The sequence below is a fragment of the Polistes canadensis genome, unplaced genomic scaffold (genome assembly GCF_001313835.1).
Source record: "Polistes canadensis isolate GaletaPanama2010 unplaced genomic scaffold, ASM131383v1 scaffold_34, whole genome shotgun sequence".
NCBI classification, from domain to species: Eukaryota; Metazoa; Arthropoda; class Insecta; order Hymenoptera; family Vespidae; genus Polistes; species Polistes canadensis.
In genome coordinates this window covers 876,289-893,310 of record NW_014569581.1, presented here as the reverse complement: position 1 = coordinate 893,310, position 17,022 = coordinate 876,289, and the positions used below count along the sequence as shown (strand labels likewise).

General features: G+C 33.8%; 2 protein-coding genes and 1 long non-coding RNA gene across 4 annotated transcripts in view; 2 read left to right on the top strand and 1 right to left on the bottom strand.

Moving 5' to 3' along the window:
• Positions 1–3,980, top strand: part of LOC106784393 — an 8,394-nt gene extending 4,414 nt beyond the window's left edge. Inside the window, exons 2-3 of one of the 2 annotated variants that reach the window (XR_001381414.1) lie at positions 1,241–1,855; positions 1,961–3,980. This is a non-coding gene — a long non-coding RNA (uncharacterized LOC106784393). Of the gene's footprint in view, positions 1–1,240 lie in introns of both variants that reach the window. The other variant, XR_001381413.1, reaches the window with a different exon arrangement.
• Positions 3,981–4,086: 106 nt separating this feature from the next.
• The window catches only part of LOC106784391, a 30,044-nt gene continuing 17,108 nt past the window's right edge, over positions 4,087–17,022 (bottom strand). The window contains exons 2-5 of the mRNA XM_014743865.1: positions 8,297–8,617; positions 7,474–7,785; positions 5,863–6,567; positions 4,087–5,791 (exon numbers count right to left, since the gene is read on the bottom strand). Coding sequence (XP_014599351.1) covers positions 5,567–5,791; positions 5,863–6,567; positions 7,474–7,785; positions 8,297–8,536 — 1,482 coding nt within the window. The 5' untranslated portion in view covers positions 8,537–8,617 and the 3' untranslated portion in view covers positions 4,087–5,566. The remainder of the gene's footprint in view (positions 5,792–5,862; positions 6,568–7,473; positions 7,786–8,296; positions 8,618–17,022) is intronic.
• Positions 9,681–10,923, top strand: LOC106784392 (defensin-2-like). The gene is made up of 2 exons (XM_014743866.1): positions 9,681–9,933; positions 10,474–10,923. The coding sequence occupies exons 1-2, from the start codon at positions 9,840–9,842 to the stop codon at positions 10,668–10,670; spliced, it is 291 nt and encodes a 96-aa protein (XP_014599352.1). The 5' UTR covers positions 9,681–9,839; the 3' UTR covers positions 10,671–10,923.

The following is a 17,022-nucleotide window of genomic DNA, read 5'->3' as shown; positions in this document are numbered from 1 at the left end:
CACTGGGGAAAAATATTATATGAATATTTTTTATTATAAACGAATCAAAAAAAGACTTATACAAAATATATAACAAACTTAACAATAATCTTAAAAAGGAAAAGGAAGTAGTGACTAGTGTTCACGTCTTTGGTCGCTGCTAATGAGCACGTGTGTGTCTCGCTCGGTGGTTTGGACGGAAGAGAGCGAATACAGAAGAGAGGAAGAAAAAACGAGACGAATGCCACATCAAACATCTACATTCCATCAGGCATCCAATGAATCAGAACCAGCTAGCCATATTACACCTGCAACCACCGATAATTGTGTGAACGAAGTCACAGTAAGACTCCCAACATTCATGGGCAACATACCGGATATTTGGTTTCAACAGATCGAGTCCATTTTCAAGAACAGACGCATTACCAGGAAGTACGATCTTGTCTTCGAGGCTTTGACTCCAGATACCATGGAAAACATATCCGACTTTCTCCGAAAACCACCGGAAGTATTTTTCATTAATAATGACTCTGCAGCTAATCCACAGATTTTTGTAGAAAAGCATCGTGAATACATGAGAGGATTGAGACCGACATCAACAGCTCACCATATTAAATCAAGAATATTCATTCCAAAAAACCTCCATACTTGCAGTCATGTATTTATTAGATCCGATCACGTTAAAGCACCGTTAGAACAACCTTATCGAGGACCATATAAAATTATAAGAAGAAAATCAAATACAATTTTTGAACTAGACATAAATGGTATGCTTAAGGACATTAACATTGACAGATTGAAACCCGCTTATTTATCAAAAACGGACGCAGAAAACGACGTTCAACCAATACCAATCCAATACCTGAACACCACTGGACAGCAACAACAAATATACCAACCAAAACATACGTCAAGAAGAAAGTCTCTTTCAATCTACCATCTCAAGAGACATGAGGGGGAGTATTGTGGCCGTCACACCAAAGCTTGGCGCCTCCGGCATTCTTACCGTCACGCTTCTGGTGGCGAAACTAAATAACTAAAAAAAACCCCACGTATGTGAACAATCGCTGCTATTCGCTCTCTTCCGTTCAAACCACCGAGCGAGACACACACGTGCTCATTAGCAGCGACCAAAGACGTGAACACTAGTCACTACTTCCTTTTCCTCTTTAAGATTATTGTTAAGTTTGTTATATATTTTGTATAAGTCTTTTTTTGATTCGTTTATAATAAAAAATATTTATATAATATTTTTCTCCAGTGAATTAATTATTTTGAATATTATTGAACACGCTACAAACATTATGACGTCCGATAACACCATAGTGGTGTCACACGCGAAGTGTTGCTCAACGGCCGGTTATACCACAGTGGTGTCACGCACAAAGCGTTGTTCTACGCCTGGCGACATCTCCGAAGATGAAGTAAGAAAACGGTCGGGCGTAAGCAAAGTAATCTGAAGTAGCGCTGCCGGCGCCAAGCGAAGAAATTTTTTCGAAACGCCCGGACGTCATATGTTAAGCTTCTTCCACCGAGTAGTGGGTAGAGCTCTGGGCTCACTTATTCTCCTACTGCCGACGCGGTTGGTACTTCCAAGTCGACAAGGCGGAATTCACCAGCACGTGTGCTAACGGAACTCTTACTAAAATACCGCAGCGAACTCAACCAGCTTGAGTTTTTGAGCGCAATGTTGGGGAAATTTGAGAACTTAAGGGCTCGGTAGTTGGAACACATCAAGGCTTCCCCCGCCCGGCCATCTACGAGAAAGAATCAATTTAACTATCTCACGATCTCAACCAACCAACGGCAGCTTACCAGGCCGCTATTCATCAAGACAGTACTCAATCAGAAACACGAGAGTTTCATTATGATTGTTGTAAGGGCAAGCACTTCATTGTGACTTACTCAAAGTTTCGTTCACTAAACATCGCTACACGGCGTAGCATAGCCACTAACGCCAGGCCATGCTTCGACTTTTTAGGACGTCACAACCCGAACTCATGCCGAACGAGTCTGCGTTATAAACAGTGTGGAGTAATGCATCACATCATGCTCCACGACCCAGGACGGCCTAAGCCAATAACCGCACCAAAAACAAAGCTCTGTCGCCTTCAACCTCATCTTTACTTTAGGAATCAGGAGCAATCGTTTACTAATCATCCACTCAAGGCACTCATTACTTAACGCTGCTGTCACAGCAATTGCCAAGGTTTACACACAAGTACTCACTCGTCATGCTCGTCTACTCATCGATCCTTGTTCAGAGCTCACGTTCATCTCTGAGCAACTCATCAGTCAACAGAACATCAAACGCCAGTACTCATCTATACCAATCATCGGTGTTGGAGGAAAGAGAACAAAACAAACCCTTTGTATGATATATCTAACCTTGGGTTCCATCTACACGAGCCTAGAGGTCACCGTTTAAGCTCACATCCTCAAGACTGTTTCCTCCATACTGCCATCGTTCCAATCTCACAATAATAAGTGGTCTCATCTCTCAAATTTGAATCTGGCCGATCCTCATTTTCTCGAGCCCCGCTCCATTGACATCATTATTGGAGCTGATTCATACGGGCAAATCATCGAGCTCAACATCATCAAAGGTTCCAGGTCAATGCCAATTGCTCAACGCTTCATTTTTGGATGGCTTGTTTTCGGTCTAGTACACTTACTGCACTCAGTATCACATCAAGCACACCATATCACCACTCACGTTGATGAAACAAAGCTGCAAGAACTACTCACTAAATTCTGGATATAAGAGTTATCATCCGACACTGCAAGTGCGCCAACTCCAGAAGAGATGGAGTGCGAAGACCATTTCCGCACCACGCATACGCGAGATATCTCCGGACGATATGTCGTGCGGCTCCCACTCAAATCATCACCCAACTTACTGGGTAACCAGCAGTACTCAGCAGCTCATCATTGTTTACAACGAACACGCAAAAGGCTCCAGCGATATGACTAGTATCATAAACTATACACCTCATTCATGGAGGGATATGAAAAGCTTGGTCATATGATTCCTATTTCAGGCAACTCATCGAGGTCGGCACGAGAAGGTGAGCCTAACACTTGTGAGACTGTTGGTGGGGATGACCGTGGCACCAGATGGTTACGACCATCTGGAGGGTTGAGGCTCTCATCCAACAGCTCACGGGCAAGGACTCAACCTCGACCGACATACTACCTGCCGAATCATGGAGTTCTCAAACCAGACAGCATAACAACCAAGCTGCGAGTGGTGTTTAATGGCTCGAGCAAAACCACGTCAGGCTATTCACTCAACGATCTCATGCACACCGGTGAGAACCTATTACTCGACATCACCGGCACATCTTCGTTACAGACATCACGAAGATGTACCGACAAATCAAAGTGCATGAGGACGATTGGGACTTTGCAGCCAATTCTGTGGGTTGACAAAGAACTCAAAGAGATTCATTACCATCACACATCAAAAATTCATTATCAACAACATCAAAGTGGGCTCATTAGTGCTTCTCACTGATGAAAGGTTCCCTCCGAGCAAGTGGCCATTGGCAAGGGTCACCACTCTTCACCCTGGCAAGGACGGATTCACCAGGGTAGTCACGTTGAATACTGCAAACTCAATACTCACCAGGCCAATTGCAAAGCTCGCACTTTTTCCTACCCAGCCCTAGGGACACTACAGCAATTACATCAGCAACACTGTCGCTGATGGCGGGAGAATGTTTGAGAATCAGCTTTGTTGCTGAGCGGAACTTAACATCGCGATCGGCCCGCATGAGGTCAGCACCTCTCAGCGAATAAATTCCTCGTGACCTCTGACACGCATGCGCGATCTTTTCATTTACTTGTCTCTGGAAGTAACGTCCATTAACGGCCATTGTCAATCCCATCTTGAACTCGTTCGCACGTAATTTGGTTTTGCACTCAAATTGTGCAACTCATCAGTCTGTACTCAAAATAATACATTTTACTCAATAAAACCTATTGCGTAGTAACACGCACCTAATTTGTTTCATTGCTAACACATTTGTAGGGAATCCCATTGTTCCTAGCGCAACATCGGCAAGGTAAATTTTGAACAAATAGGTATATAATATATTACAATTATTTAATAAACCTTCGGCCCGTAAAGGTGAACGCATATTATTATGTATGCACATAATATATAGGTATTATTCAGTGCAATAGTCATTGCTATGCGCGAGACATGTTAGGTGACTTAGCTTAGAATAGTATGATTATTAATGTGCCATTTGTTCTCGTTCAACGCAGAATAGCACCTTGAATAATACCGAATACTACCTCCATTATAATTCATTTTAACGACATAAATGATTCATCTAATTTACAGCAATCTGCATATATCGGCTTATATGTATTTCTTTCTTTCTCTCAACATTCATTTTCATTTAATACATTTCAAAATATCGACTCTTTCCACAAATATTATTTATTAACAGAAGTTTTTAGATTTAACACGAAGTTGTATGATTGCAAGTCTTTTGTTCTTTATCTTTTCCTTGTTTTATCGACATTTTATCGATAAGACGATATATAATAATACCTTTCTTTTTATTTACATATATTTATTTTTATTTTAAATTAATACGAATAAAAAAAAAAAAACATCGGCAGAAGTTCGTCGATACACAAGGGATGCAATTTTCTAGTCTTTTTTTTTCTTCTAACGGTTCGCAGAATAAGCCGCCTAATGCATATGCGATTTTTGCACATTAAAATCTTATACGTAAAACATTGGTAAGTGGAATACGATCACATGCACTTTTTAGTTGTTCATTTGTTGTCTTCTTAGGACAATAATATGTAATTTCTCATTGATACATGATACGGTAACGCGATCGTAACAGGATCGATGAAATAATATTTTTGTATACTTTGATATAGTAAGATTTTGTAAAGACTCAAATTGAGACTAAAGAGAACAATTGATAAGGATCCTACAGATTGTCAAATATTATCATATCCGATCGATTAAGATCAGTCACACTCAACTTATCTGCGGCCAGAAACGTTTGTTCATGAATTTACCTTATTTTTTTTTGTTTTTTTTTTAATAATCAAAATCGCTTTCGGAACCGATCGCTTTTAGAAACACAATACTAAATATCGCATTAATTTTGAAATACACTCTATCGTTTTTCAATCCTATAATTATTTTGTTGTTGTAATTATCGATTTTCAACCGGTGCCTATTTGCGATCGCGTAGGAAAAAGGTTGAGTTATCCCTGACTAGACACATACACTTTTCTACATTTAAAAACATAAGCCTCTTTGTCCTAGATTAAAATTTCATTCTAACAAGAGTGTAGATATGTATATGTATATATAAAATGGATTAAAAAACGCAATAATAGTCCTCTGCCTTTTTAAAAAATGATCGATCACAATTTAAACAACACATTTTCTATCATCAAATTCTATCGTCCGATTAAATCTACATAAATATAATACATACAACGAGAGATCAAATATAGGAGGAGGAGGAGGAGGAGGAGGAGAAGGAAGAGGAGGATTGATTAACTCGAATGACGAGATACAAGGAACGAGTAGACCGTTACGTATAAACTACTTTACGAATAGATCCTTAAGAGAGGAACAAATCGAGGCCTCGCAGGATTCAGTCTGTTCTTGTTGTTCCTTATTACCACCTGATGAAAACCAAGTTGTCATTTTTCCAGGTTTCAATTTGTTAGGTGAAACCGAAGGTTTTACACTTGACGACGAGCCACCTGATTCCGTGTCGTTTCCTCTTTGAGCAGTTAAAATTTTTTCTATTGCGCTGCCAAGGACCTACCAAAATAATATGTAAATAAATAAATAAATAAATAAAAAAGAAATCTTGTTGTATCTTAGTTACTCACTTGTGCGTCGACTTTGGTACCACTGGTATCATCCCAAACGACTTTGTGTCTCGTTTCGTTATCCTTAGATGGTGGTGATTTGTTTAAAGTATCCTTTACCGTGCGAACTACTTTAGATTTATCAAATTTAAAAGGTAAACTTGGAATGGCCGATTCCGCGCTCTTTTGTTTCTTCCACATGGGTTGATGTCGTTTGGTAAACCAATTTGAGGGTGCCATGATTGAGGAAGCTGTTAATTTTGTACCAGGACTCGTTTGTTTGCCGTTCGTACCGTGCAAAATCGAAACGTCGAAACTATTCGAACGCGAACTTTTCAATTTGTTACGTTTCTGTTCGGTAGTTTTGCTCGACCAACTGGACTTGCTGCCCTCTTCTCGAAATGACACGGACGAACTTTCCTCCCCGCATCTGTTTATTTCCGTTGCCGATGATGTCAATGAACTTAAGATCGATATCAAATCGGTATTAGAACAAACTATACCAGCGGCAGACGTGTTGGATATCATTTCAGCGGGTAACCTTGTTACTTCGGAAACTCGTCTTTTTATCGATGAATTTGTGCTAGGCGATACCGTGGGCATTTGAAATTCGGAAAATCGTCGTTTTTGATATTGAGTATAATTCTGGCTCGAACTGTCACCTTCCATAGGCTGAATCTCGTAAACGCATTCTCGTGACGGTGTTTTGAACATTTTCAAACGTACCTGTCCGCACAAAGTTTAATAAATCATTGCCTCTGAGACGAGAATTTTTCGACCAAAAAGCATTTAAATTGATCTCGCGTTAACTCGTTTCTTTTCCTTTCTTTTTTTTTTTTTTAATATAAGAATAATTGAAATTTTTTTGGAACTAACACAAGAATAGATTTACGTGTTACGTATTTAAATTGATACGGATATAGCAAACTGTGCGACATTTATTTCATTTAAAAATGATTGACATTCTAGAAGGAAGGATGAAAATATAATAGTTTTGATTATATAATGTGATTTATATAATCTTCTTCGGGCAATGATATTTTCTTTCTTTTTTTTTTTTTTTTCTTTACAAAGAGATTTGAGAGATAGAAAAAGAAGAAGATAAAAGTTAATTTACATAAGGTAGAACACTTGTCGTTACGAACTAACTTGACTCGCGCGTCATCTCGCTTAAACGTAATCCCTGGTAATTATTCTTCTACTTGTTCGTAAGTATCTTACCCGTGTATCTATTTGGCTAACGTATGCCAGGGGGACACTTTTAAACTCGCATTAAGTGTGCAGCTAGTAGAGAGATAACTGCTTCGAATCACTTCTGCGAGTAATAAAATAAATTATACGTAATGACGACGGTCTTACACGTTACGAACGCGTATATTATTCTCTACGTGTTATTTTATCATTATTCTGTTGCTCTTTTATCTCATTTTGACTATCCGACGTTTTTATAACAATTTTTTTGTCACAATAACGTATTCTCGTATATACATATTTTAAATGTCCAATTAATTTTGTAATGTTTACAAAACCGTCATATTATAATAAAATTATATAAAAGGAGAGATAAAACGTTTGATCGATTTTTCATGGAATGAAAAAAAAAACAAACAATCCAATTGGATTTATATATACCTTTCTTGCTTTGATCTTTGCTATATCGTCCATTATATCCAATTGAAGATTATGAGTACTACCACTGTTGCTCGGTGGACCGGTTGAATCTCGTCGACCTGGTAATATCCTTGAAACTCCTGGTAGAGGAAATGCTGCTATAGATTCTCGACGATTCCGACCAAATACGGTTGGTGGTACCCTGGAGATCGTTACTACGGAATGTCTTCTTCCCGTTTGTTGTTGTGGTGCTTGCGATAAAGTCGCAAGAAAAGCTGCTTCCCTTGGCGATGGACCCGAACCTTCACCTCCTCTTTCGCTCAAACGTCGTACCTTTACCAATCAAATTCATCCTTTTTTAACTTAATTTTAAGAATGGAAAAATGCGATTAGCGATAGTAAGAAATAAAGTACAAGATCTTATCGTAATCGAATTAATAATAATCATAGAAGGATTGTTTTATCCATGTCCCAGTATAAAATTTTATCAGATAAATATTTTTTTTCTTTTCGAAATATTCGTAAAATTCAATTTCCACGTTTAACCTGTACCGAGCAAATGCAGACGATTATCTTGGTATAAATTTGAACGTTATATTCACTTTTGTGATCGTTCATACGAATCGTCCTATTTCAATGAGGAAAGTTCTTTGAAAATGTAATATCGCGATCAGAGGGAAAATAGAAAATATTATATTAGTGAAATTATTCGATGAAAGATATATATAATAATATTACTGTATAATAACATTTTAATATTGATTTCCAATATACGAAGGTTATATTTGTTGTTTAATTAATTATTCTTTTATCATTTTTATGTATAAAAGTCGTAAAAGATTACCTGGGATGCGGTTATCCCGGATGTACATTGTGGTGTCGGTAAAGAATGTTTCCTTGTTTCCCTCCATGGTGATAGGAGATAGGGATTCAAGGATGGGGAATCAGGATCCAGACAACGTGGCGGGGATTCGTTTCTCCGACATTCTGCATCCTCTTCACCGATTGTACTTTCCTCAACGACGATAAGCGGTTCTCCTGTACTTCCGCTACTCAAATTCGAAGCAAATGACTGTCTTCTCATGTCTTTCTCTTTCTCTTTCTCTCTCTCTCTCTCTCTCTCTCTCTCTCTTTCTTTTTCTTTCTCTTCCTTTATCTTTTTTATCTGAGAATTAAAAAAGAAAACAGATAATTAAATTTATTTCTTTAATAAAAATAATCATATTAATTAAACAATTAAATACACATATGATAATTTTTATCCTTAAACAATTAGTATATCTAAATTGTATCGCCAAAATGAAACGAAGATATTAGTCAAATTAAAGAGCGTACGAGTATACGATACGATTCTTTTCGAATTTAATTTTTTATTTTTGGAAACTATAAATATGTTTGTGTAACATTACTTTTTAGTGTTCTATTTTGTTTACACTAATGATAAATTCATTTTTTAATCGATTGTGGGTCAATTACTTACACGTGTGTTAAAAGTAAACTAATATAATCGTATATGTAAAAATTCTTCATATTTTATTGAAATTTTGTTATTTGTTTATTTGCGTAATATAAAAATATTTCCATACACGCGTATGGAAAATTGATTGTTCGCGAAATTCCGTGTAATTAAATTATTTTATTTATCGAAGAAATTATTTTTTTAATTCGTATTAAAGATATCTCCGCAGGTGCAAAAACAAACCCCGTTCACGAATTATAATTGTATTTTTCTTTTTTATTTATCAAAGTAATTTCTCACTTTATACTAAAGGTATTCTAAACGCGTAGAAACCGATTGTGCGCACAAGTTTCGTATAATCGAATTTGTTGTTGCGCGAAATATTCGATAAAAAAATGATTCGAGTTAAAGTTATTTTCTCACTCGTGTAACTTTTTTTTTTTTTTTTTATTTGTTTTAACATTAACATTTCGCGTTGATTCTTGCGTTAATAATTTGTCCAATGTAGAAAAAAGAAAATTTATCAAACAATATTTTTGTCAATTGTTTAATCGCGTTCGTTTCGCTCGATTAAATTTTCGTTATTCTATTTTTTTTTCGAACAGATTGGCTCGTTAAAATATAGATAGCATTAACCACTATCAAATCGTTTTGAAAAACCATGAGGAAATTTCGCGTAAAAATGTTATAAAAAAAAAAAAAAAAAGAAAGGAAACCTTTGTTAGATAGAAAAATTAATAAGGAAAAAGGATAAATAAAAATAGGATGTTCCATGTGGTTTGAGATTACATGAAGAGACCTATAAAAGGAGAATCCTAGAATTGTCTACGATAACACAACAGTTTTTCGACGTACTTGATAGTAAACTATTTCGTATTGCTTTTGTGTAAAATCGAAACATCGAACATCGATAATTCGAAAGACAATCATGAAGACTTTCGTAATCATCTTATCTTTCGTTCTTATTGCTTACGTTTCGGCATCCGCTATACCGGATTACGATGGACCTGTTTACGATTTAAGTAAGTTTTTCTCAATTATTTTTCTTTTTCTTTTTATATTATTTCATTTACCCTAACGTTCATTTTGTTTTCTATTACAATAACCTTTACGCAAAATCCTGATAAAACGTGATCAAATTAATTTTATCAGAGTTATATATCACGCGCATGTTTCTTCTATTGTATTTTAATTAAATTCTATGAAAAAAAAAAAAAAAAACACATATAATAAAATTTTATAGAATTATATTCTAAAAGTATTGAAATCGTAATTGAGGATATATAGCATTTAAAAGAAAATATTAAAAAAAATAAAAACACATAACAACAATATTGCATGTTAAATTATTGTATGCACTCGACAGAATATTTTCAACATTACATGGAATCGTATTGAAATGTTATTATTGATTTAGGTATTTCTTCCCCCTCCCGCGTTTTAAGATCAATGAATTCTTTTTCGTATGCAATATGATAACATTGATTACACGTTAGCACATTTATTCGTGTTTATTTAAGAGCTTTCTTATTTAATTTTTGCTTTGTTTTTTGCTTTTTTAGTTCCAGTAGAAGATGACAAAGTCAACATCAATAACAATGAAGAAGTTCCTATTAGGACTCGTAGGTTTACTTGCGATTTATTCTCGTTTGGTTCTCAATGGGTTACCCCAAATCATGCAGCTTGCGCTGCTAAATGTTTATTCAAAGGCCGCAGAGGTGGTACTTGTAACAATGGATTATGCGTCTGCAGACATTAAATTAAATCTACCTCCATTAATCGTCTTATTTCTATCGATTTTGATTTATTAATTGATACATATGACGGGCTATGTTTAATTTTTTGATGTTAAATATTTTTCAAGCGATCATTGCAATAATGTGATAATACGTAAAATGTATTATTCGTGAACAATGAATTATTATAATTAATAGAAAAATATTTTATAATTATCGTTATTATTAATAAATATCATTGCGCGTGCTTTATATCAAATTCGAGAGATTTTTATTGAAAAAAAAATAATAATCGATCTCGTCTTTTTTACTTTTATGATTAGCGCATAATAATTAATCAAATGTATTAGCGAACTCCGAAATGTATTGATGTAAAAGAAAAAAAAAAAAAGAAAGAAAAAAGGAAAAAGGAAATAAAATATTTCCATTCGTAAAACTCTTTATATATCGAATCATTTATTTATTACTTTCACAACACGATTCACCATAGTTAAGATTACGAATATTTTAACAAAAAGTTTGGGATATTTTTTGTTATGTGAAAACATTTCGTTTTCGTTCCTTCCCGTCGTAATATTGTTTTGCACTGTGCAATATTCTTTTTTGTTTTTTTGTTTTTGAACGTTACGTAAAATACAATGAGTATATTTCACCACACCCGTATATTCAACGAAGCGTTTAATAAACGTCCTTTCAATCGTTTTCCTATGCTCCCAGTATTTTCGTTTTTTTTCATCCCTCCCGTCATCGCTATTACAATTCACCTAGCATTGTCACGATTGATTGCTTATTTTCAATTTTCAATTTTTATTCCATTTTTCCTCTATATCTCTAACCGATGATTTATATAATTCACATAGTAAGAAGTTTCGACGTTTTCATGACTTTATTTATTTAATTATGAAATTAACCCTTTTCACTCGAGAGATTGAAATAATGGTATTTTTTTGTAATTAGGCAAATATTTAAATTAATATTTGGATAATACTGTTTGGTGAATGCTTTTAATAATACATGCGTGCAAAATTTGTAATCTTTAATACGTTATTTACATGCATTGTTATATATGCGTCTTTGACAATACGAAAAAGAAAAGGTTAAATTTTAAATGCTTTTTTTTTTCTAATATTTGATAAAATTATTAAAATGTTCTATATTATACGTCTGATTAAATATAATATATATTAATGATTTCTATACTTTATTTTTTCTCTTATGGTTAGTAAAAATATAAAGACATATGAAAACGTTTCGTTTTATAATAATCGACAGATAGTAGAAACGAAAGTTTTGATTTACCTAAAGTTTATACGAAGAATTCATTGAATATTTATGTGCAGATCAGCTAGTGTTTTCACGTTCAAAAACACTAGACAGGTTTATTGAAAGTGAATACAATTCAATATCGTATTCCGATAAACACAAACTAGACAGTTCTATTTGTTTTAATGTTACGTACATCTTAGAATTATTTTTTTAGAATAAACCAAGTATGTATTTTTTTTTCTATTATTATCTTATTACTTTACTGAAGGAAAAAGGGTATATTAATTCGATAAAAATGAATGCAACCTAGACTGGTAAAGAAAAATCTATTAAAACCAATTACAGAATGATAATTAGATTCTAATGTTATAATTCTATTAATGGAAAAGGATGTAACCCTTGAAAGGAGTGGGAGGAAGGGTGGAAGGGAGGGAAGGTAACGGTCAAACTTCCGTTTAATATTATAAAGTTTGCTAATAAGTCCCTCAAGCTATGAACTAAGTGATAAACCTCTGATACTAATAAAATATAATAATGATAATAATAAACTAATAACAGAAGATAGACATATAGAATATCCATACACGTATAAACCATATGATACTCATATCGTGATATTAACTTGGCCACGGACCGTAAATGTCAAGCAAAAAAGCTAAAAAAGTCCAATAATTATAATAACAATAACAACGATATATATAATAAAAATAATGATAATAATAATAATAATGAAATATAATAATTATTATTAATAATATATTACACGAAATAATTGAATATTTTGTAAGATTGAGAGTGACGTGAAACAAATATCATTTCGTTTAACTGTTCGATAAAACATTTCCTCTGATTGCTGATTAATTGGAAGATAACGTTTCGATATTAGGAACGTTATGGAACATAGTTATCGGAGACAGAAATACATAGCTTAAATCGGATCGTGTTAGATCGAGCAAGCAAATGAACAATGTTCTCTTTTCCTGTCGTATCCGGATATCAATCATTTCAATTTTCTGACCAGACGTTTAAATCAAGGTCGTAATTCTGTACGTTCTTAAGTTGGCTATTTGAAGTTTGGCTATTTTCGGTGGAATCGATTTATTCTTTTTTCGCGATTTTTTTTTTGTTTTTTAATCGAATAATATTGACAATATAATATAATATAATATAATGCGTTCAACAAAATCTTTATAATTAAAGCTATATCATTTTCTTTTTTCTTTTGCTCGCTTTCATTGATATAGTTTGCCGTTTAAATAAAGCCAGCTATTATCATATTCATATCGAGCAGTCATCGATGTATGTATAAGGGCGAGGGTTTTCCCTTTAATCTTAAAATAAAAATGTGAGAAGCAGTAAACCGTCCTCCTTCGATTCTTTGACACTTATTAAACGCATACGTGGATTTTTTTTTTTTTTTATTTTTTATATCATCCATTTATCCTGCGAAGGGGCTGAACTGCGTGAAATATTTCTTCAAACATTGGATCTTTTATCGCGAATCTTTTTTTTTATAACAATAATAATATAATATATGAACATCGTTTCGTAAATGTTTGCGATTTTAAAAACGATTTTTTACGAGAAAAAGAAATAGTTCAAATAATTTTTTCTTTTTTTTTTGCAAAATTCATTTCAATTCATTTTCTTTCGGTTCATTAACTTGCGTAATTAACTTTGACTAGAATTAAAAAAGATAAAAAAATAAAAAGAGAAGAAGAAAGAGTTAAAAAACAGAAAAAAAAGAGAGACGACAGACAGAGCTCTTCTCGTGCAAAGTACGAGAGGTAAAAAAAAAAAAAGAATAAAAAAAAAAAAAAGGAAAGAACGAGACCGAAACGTAATAGAATTTTTAACAAAGGATTTATAAGTGGTACCGTTCAAAGGAAAACTGCACATTTTTCGTATTCTCATTGGCCTTTTTATTTTTTTACGTTTACTACGTTGGGTATCGTAAAAATTCTAAGGCAACAACGAAATGACACGTTGGTTTGGCAATAAATCAACTTTTTTAATTTAGCAGTTCAACATTGTATAGTTGAAACATTTTTCCTAACAAACAAACAAACAAACAAACAACGAACAAAAAATAAGAGGGAGAGAGAGAAACATTCCTAATGCAAAATTGTTAATATTATTTTGTTCGAAAAAGGAATAAAAACAAATATTTGCATAAATGGGTGTTGGAGAGATCATTTATCTTGGAACAAGATATATATATATTCGGAATAGTTAAACGAAACGAATTGACTTTTGTGCAATTCTTCAAGTTGAGATATATCGCCTCGTAAATCCTTCGGATTGAGGTTTAGGATGATAAATACAAGGTCGATATTCATGATCGTTTGTAGCATAAGACTTGAGAAGATAGTCTTCATGGTAGTCTTCTTCATAAATCGTTCTATCTCTCGTTAGGAAATTGAATATACGATAATTTTATTATACAACTCGCATACTCGTGGGGAAACTGACAGACAGACAGACGGAGGGACGGACGGACGGACAGACAGACAGACAGACAGACAGACAGACAGACAGAAGGACAGTAAATTTATTCTAACTTTCCGAGTATATTTTTATTTAGATTAATATCAAGAATTAATTATATCAATTAGTTGTTTCTCTCGTCTCCAAAAATAAAATTATTAATAAATAGGTATCCTAGGGAATTTGGACATTCAAAAGAACTAGAACTTCGTTTTGATTAATTGGACGTTTCGTCCGTTTATTGGAACTTTTTCAGCAACTTAATCTCTAAAGTTCAGCGTCTTTTTTTTATTTAAGCAGACACACATTTTTGTAATATTCAAAACACTATACATCTAAACTTCGTTATCTCTTGATCCGTTATATTTGAACACTCAACAAAACAAGTTTGTTTCGTCGATTAATTGGAAATGATTTATGAATTTCCTCGCAAATGTTGTGAGCTGATTTAAAAACGGTCAATCTCGTATTTGATTATGCGTTTGATTATGCGAGATATGTAACAAACAACTGGATGGGGCAGGGGGAAGGGGGGAGGGCGGGGTGACATTCAAGAAGCTGCTCGAATAAATTTGAAAGTTGAAACGTAAACAAAAATTCTTTTACGAAGAATTATCGCGTTGATCCGTTCGAGTTTAAGAATGGAATATAAAATGTTCGATCGGAATAATGTCCGCTTTTTAATTTCGGTTTAGAGACTTATACTGGCCGAATAATAATGGGTCCCGCTCGATACGTATAATAGCTTCAGGAATTTTAAAGCTGAATCGTTGGAGGAAGAGAAAACCACGAGCTCATCAGTCTTCTCCTATAAATACTTTGTGGTTAAGTTGATGAACCAACTTTTAAACTCGCGTAAGCTCACCCAAGTGAGAAGTTTCGTGAATTGTTTATCTTTTTTTTCTCTCCTTCTCCCCCTCTCTCTCTCTCACTCTTTATCTCGTTCGTTCGTTAATACTTTTTTAATTTAATTGTTATAATATAGTTTTAATTTTTGTTTTTTTCTCCGTGCTTACTTTAATCGTTTATTTTAATAAGAATGTTTTTTCGTGATTGCGTATCAAAGTTTCAAGGATGATAGTAGCAATTCTTGTTGACAAATCGTAATACGGAAATGCATTAATCGAAATTTAACAAGGAAAAAATACATTATTTCTTATGGGAATAGTATGAGAAATGTTATCAGGAGACACTTGTAGTTTAATGGAAAGGACTTATTGGTCAGAATTCTATTTACCTGTGATTTCATCAGAACGCTTCTCCAGGGATGTTATAGTGAATTCTACAGAACATTTTGCGACGTTATAATACCTATATTAATCCCCAGGGTAGAAGAGGAGGAGGGGGGGGGGGCGGGTGGAATCCCATTTTGAACATCTGGTGTAAACGTTTACATCAACGCTTACGTTTTCCCACGTATACAATCTTAAACCCCCTTTTCTATGGTTTTGATCGATAACTTTTAATTCGAGCATTTCCAGATTATGATTTTTTCATCGTGCAGTTAATGTTCGTGTTTTTATTCATCGTACAAATTCGATATATCATTACAGTATATATATATATATATTTTTTTTTTTTTAAATTTTTATATTTCTAACCTACTCACTAATACCAAAGATCTTAAACCTCTAAGATCTTAACCTAAATGTTCGAATAATTAATTATAATTGTGTTCGTGATCTGATTTGGTAATGGCTATTTTCTTCGCGTTTAAATTTGGTACCATGTTAATAACGTGACCATTTTGAAAAGGTTTTAAATAGATAAGATGATCCGATATATACGAAATCTTGTCTCCTAATTAAATTAAAAAGGACTCAAAAGATTGTTATCAATTTCATTGGTTCCATTGTCTTTCTTTAAGTTCGCGTTCCGAGAAACACCGTAAGTCTCCTGTTGATTGTGTTCTTTTGATTACAGCATAGTGAATTGAAACTGATGAGAAGAGAAATCCCAGTATCTTTCGTAACTAAAGGAAATAGATCTAAAATGAATTGGACTGTACGAATTTATAATGGAATTCGCATGAATTCTCGAGAATTTCAAACGTAGTAACCCCGATTGTTCGAATTCGAATAATTCAGAATAATAATGCACACTACCCAAAATGCGAAATATTCTCGAATTTATAAACGTGATATTATTATTTGGATGAACCAAAAGTTCGTGCCTTTTATTGCACTGTTTCAGATAGATTGTGCAATACTTTTTGAAGTCAATAAAAAATTACTTTACACGCAAGTGAAAAATATTAATTTAATAAACGCCACGAACTTCTGGTTTAACTCTAATATTAATAATACAAAAAAAAAAGAAAAAAAGAAATAAAATAAGAAGATACTTCACTTCGTAATAAGAAAATATTTCGCTTCTTCCATGGGTTTATCTATATTACGAGTTTATTATTATTATTAGTCCAATATTATTTTATATACGTTCATTCTTATTTTTTCGTTCACTCTTTATTATGCGCGATAAGTATTACGATAATTTGATATATATATATATCTTAAATAAGTTCGATCGATCGAATTTTGAATTGCATTGAATCTTCGTAACAATGGAGAGATTCTTACGTGCTCATTCTCTGATGGATTTCCGTCGTCGATAGAATCGAAC

Bases quoted from the DNA above. Each gene is read 5' to 3' on its own strand.
- LOC106784392 (XM_014743866.1), top strand. From the start codon at position 9,840: ATGAAGACTTTCGTAATCATCTTATCTTTCGTTCTTATTGCTTACGTT. The intron at 9,934-10,473 runs GTAAGTTTTTCT...TTGCTTTTTTAG, and splicing joins TGGACCTGTTTACGATTTAA to TTCCAGTAGAAGATGACAAA.